The sequence below is a fragment of the Echinops telfairi genome, unplaced genomic scaffold (assembly GCF_000313985.2).
Source record: "Echinops telfairi isolate 266 unplaced genomic scaffold, ASM31398v2 ScPeMD7_2573;HRSCAF=3158, whole genome shotgun sequence".
Taxonomy (NCBI): Eukaryota; Metazoa; Chordata; class Mammalia; order Afrosoricida; family Tenrecidae; genus Echinops; species Echinops telfairi.
This window is the reverse complement of record NW_022106471.1, coordinates 742,777-745,191: the sequence shown is the minus strand read 5'-3', so window position 1 is coordinate 745,191 and position 2,415 is coordinate 742,777. Positions and strand designations below refer to the sequence as shown.

The window sequence follows — 2,415 nt, the reverse complement described above, 5'->3', positions numbered from 1 at the left end:
CCCCACCGTGAGCTCACGGAGACCCTATCTGGGGAAAAGCCACCGCCATGAGCCAGGGACCCCATGCCAGGGGCTCCTGGAGTGAGTGAGCAAGCAGAGAGAGAAACCGAGAGGGGGTCCTGAGCACCCTGAGGGGACTCAAGTGTGACACCCTGGGGGGTGAGCAAGGGGGTACCGGAGCAGAGGAACAAGCCCTTCTTCAAACCCTGGCTGACAAGGGCCAGCCACTCTCAGGCCCCAGCCTCTGTTCCCCTGCCAACTGTGAATCTCGGGGGCCAGGGGGTGTCAGATCCGGCTGAAGCGTGCCCCCTCCTGGGATCCACCGACTGGCCTGAGGGCTGGGGTGGGGGGCTCAACCTCATGATAAAGTAACACCCACCCCCCAGCCCACCTTCCATTCAGCACTGGGGCTAAGTAAGCACTCACTGGAGCTCTAGGGCCCCAGGTCCCTCACCCCTGGCCGCACCCCCAGGATTGAGCGGATCATCACCCCTCGCCTGGCACTGACCACGGCCGAGTTCCTGGCCTATCAGTGTGAGAAACACGTGCTGGTCATCCTGACAGACATGAGCTCCTACGCAGAGGCCTTGCGGGAGGTGAGGGGCCCAGCCTGTCCTGGCTTCCACTGGGCTCACCCTTCAAATTCACCGCTTGGAGGGGGGCAGGCTTCTACCTGGCTCCTCTCTTGTTCTCCCCTCCCCGCTGCTCATTTTTCATAGAGCTGCACGCCCCCCCCCAACCCCCTTCCTTGTGTATCAGCTTCTTTCCCCGTTTCTGATTTCCATGCCCACGATACTGCAGGTCTCTGCTGCCAGGGAGGAGGTGCCCGGGAGAAGAGGCTTCCCCGGCTACATGTACACAGACCTGGCCACCATCTATGAGCGGGCGGGCCGCGTGGAGGGCCGGGGTGGCTCCATCACCCAGATCCCCATTCTCACCATGCCCAACGATGGTGAGCTGCCTGCTGCCCCACCGGCCCCTTTCCTTCAAAGCCCCCTGCTGCTTTCCCCACTGAGGCTAGCCCATTTGCCTGTAGATATCACCCACCCCATCCCAGACCTGACAGGCTTCATCACAGAGGGGCAGATCTACGTTGACAGACAGCTTCATAACAGACAGGTACCACCCCTCCCTGCCCACTTCCCGCTCTCCCCAGCTTAGCCTACCTCGGTGGTGGGGGGCAGGCAAGGCTGACCCCAACTCCCTGTGAAGCTGGTGTGACCCACAGGAAGAAGGCGGGTCTCCTGGGGAGACGGTCCCGATCGAATCTCGCCAGTCTGGCTGTGTCACCCAGAGAAAATAAAGCCACCTCTCTGATCCGAGATTGTGGTGCAGATGAGTCATGAAGACAAGACAGTCAGTTGGCTCATAGAAAGCCCGTGGCACACACCCCACAAACCCGCTGCCGTCAAGGCCACTTCAGCTCCCGCGTGTCCTTTCTCTCCCCGCCCAAGTGACGTGTGTGGGACCCTAGCAACTAAATGGTGGTTAAGGGACACACAAAACACGCTAAGCTCACTGCCATCGGGTCGACGCTGACTCATCTCCCCCCACTGTGGGTTTCCAAGACTGTAACCATTTACCCGGGTCAGAAAGCCTACAAGGTCTTTCTCCTATGGAGCTTGCTGGTGGCTTCGAACTGCCGACCATGCAGATCGCAGTCCAACTCATAGAGCACTACGGGGCCCAGCGGTTGAGCATAATGTGTCAAAGGGGTAGAGAATTGTCCTCCGTGCTCCGTCTCCCTGCCTCTGTCTAACCCTCTTTGTATCGTGGTGAACCTCTCTCTCCTGGTACTCGGCAGTCTAGCATTGCCCAGGGGGACCAGTGAGTGGCGTCTGGGACATTCACATGCACCCTGTTTTGCACCACGGCAGGCTCTTTCTTCACAACTACTGCATCTGGGGCGTCACCCCAGGTGTTGTCCAGATGATCACAGTTGTGGACTAGGGAGCCTTTTATTGATTAAGGTGGTGCAGTGAATGAAGCACTCCATTGCTAATGGAAAGATCTGTTGGAGACCACCTGTCAGGGGGCAGTGGGGTTGGGGTGCAGGCAGTCGGCTTTCAGAAAGATTTCTATTCTCCTGAACAATATGGGGACAATTTTCTATCCTGCAGGGTAATTGTGAGCCCGGTTGGTGAAGTGGTTACATGGTGGGCTGTGATCCGCAAGGCCAGCAGTTCGAAACCGTCTGTGGCTCTGAAGGAGAAAGATGAGGCTCTCTACTCCCGTAAAGAGATCCAGTCTCAGGAACCCACAGGGGTGGTTCTATTCTGTCCTATCTGGTCGTCTGATTCAGAATTGACCAGTGACAGGGAGTTTTATAGGGCTGCTCTGACTTGGGATCCACTTGAGGGCAGTTAGTTTTTAACTAACATCATGTCATGCTCTCTCCCTGGGACATCTGTGCAC

The 2,415-nt window shown here is 57.8% G+C and overlaps 1 protein-coding gene across 1 annotated transcript in view; it reads left to right on the top strand.

The window, feature by feature from the left end:
• ATP6V1B1 (ATPase H+ transporting V1 subunit B1) overlaps positions 1–2,415 on the top strand; it is a 22,689-nt gene that overhangs the window by 19,364 nt on the left and 910 nt on the right. The window contains 3 exon segments of the mRNA XM_045294083.1: positions 370–596; positions 802–952; positions 1,037–1,155. Of these exon segments, the coding sequence (XP_045150018.1) occupies positions 370–596; positions 802–952; positions 1,037–1,155 (497 nt within the window).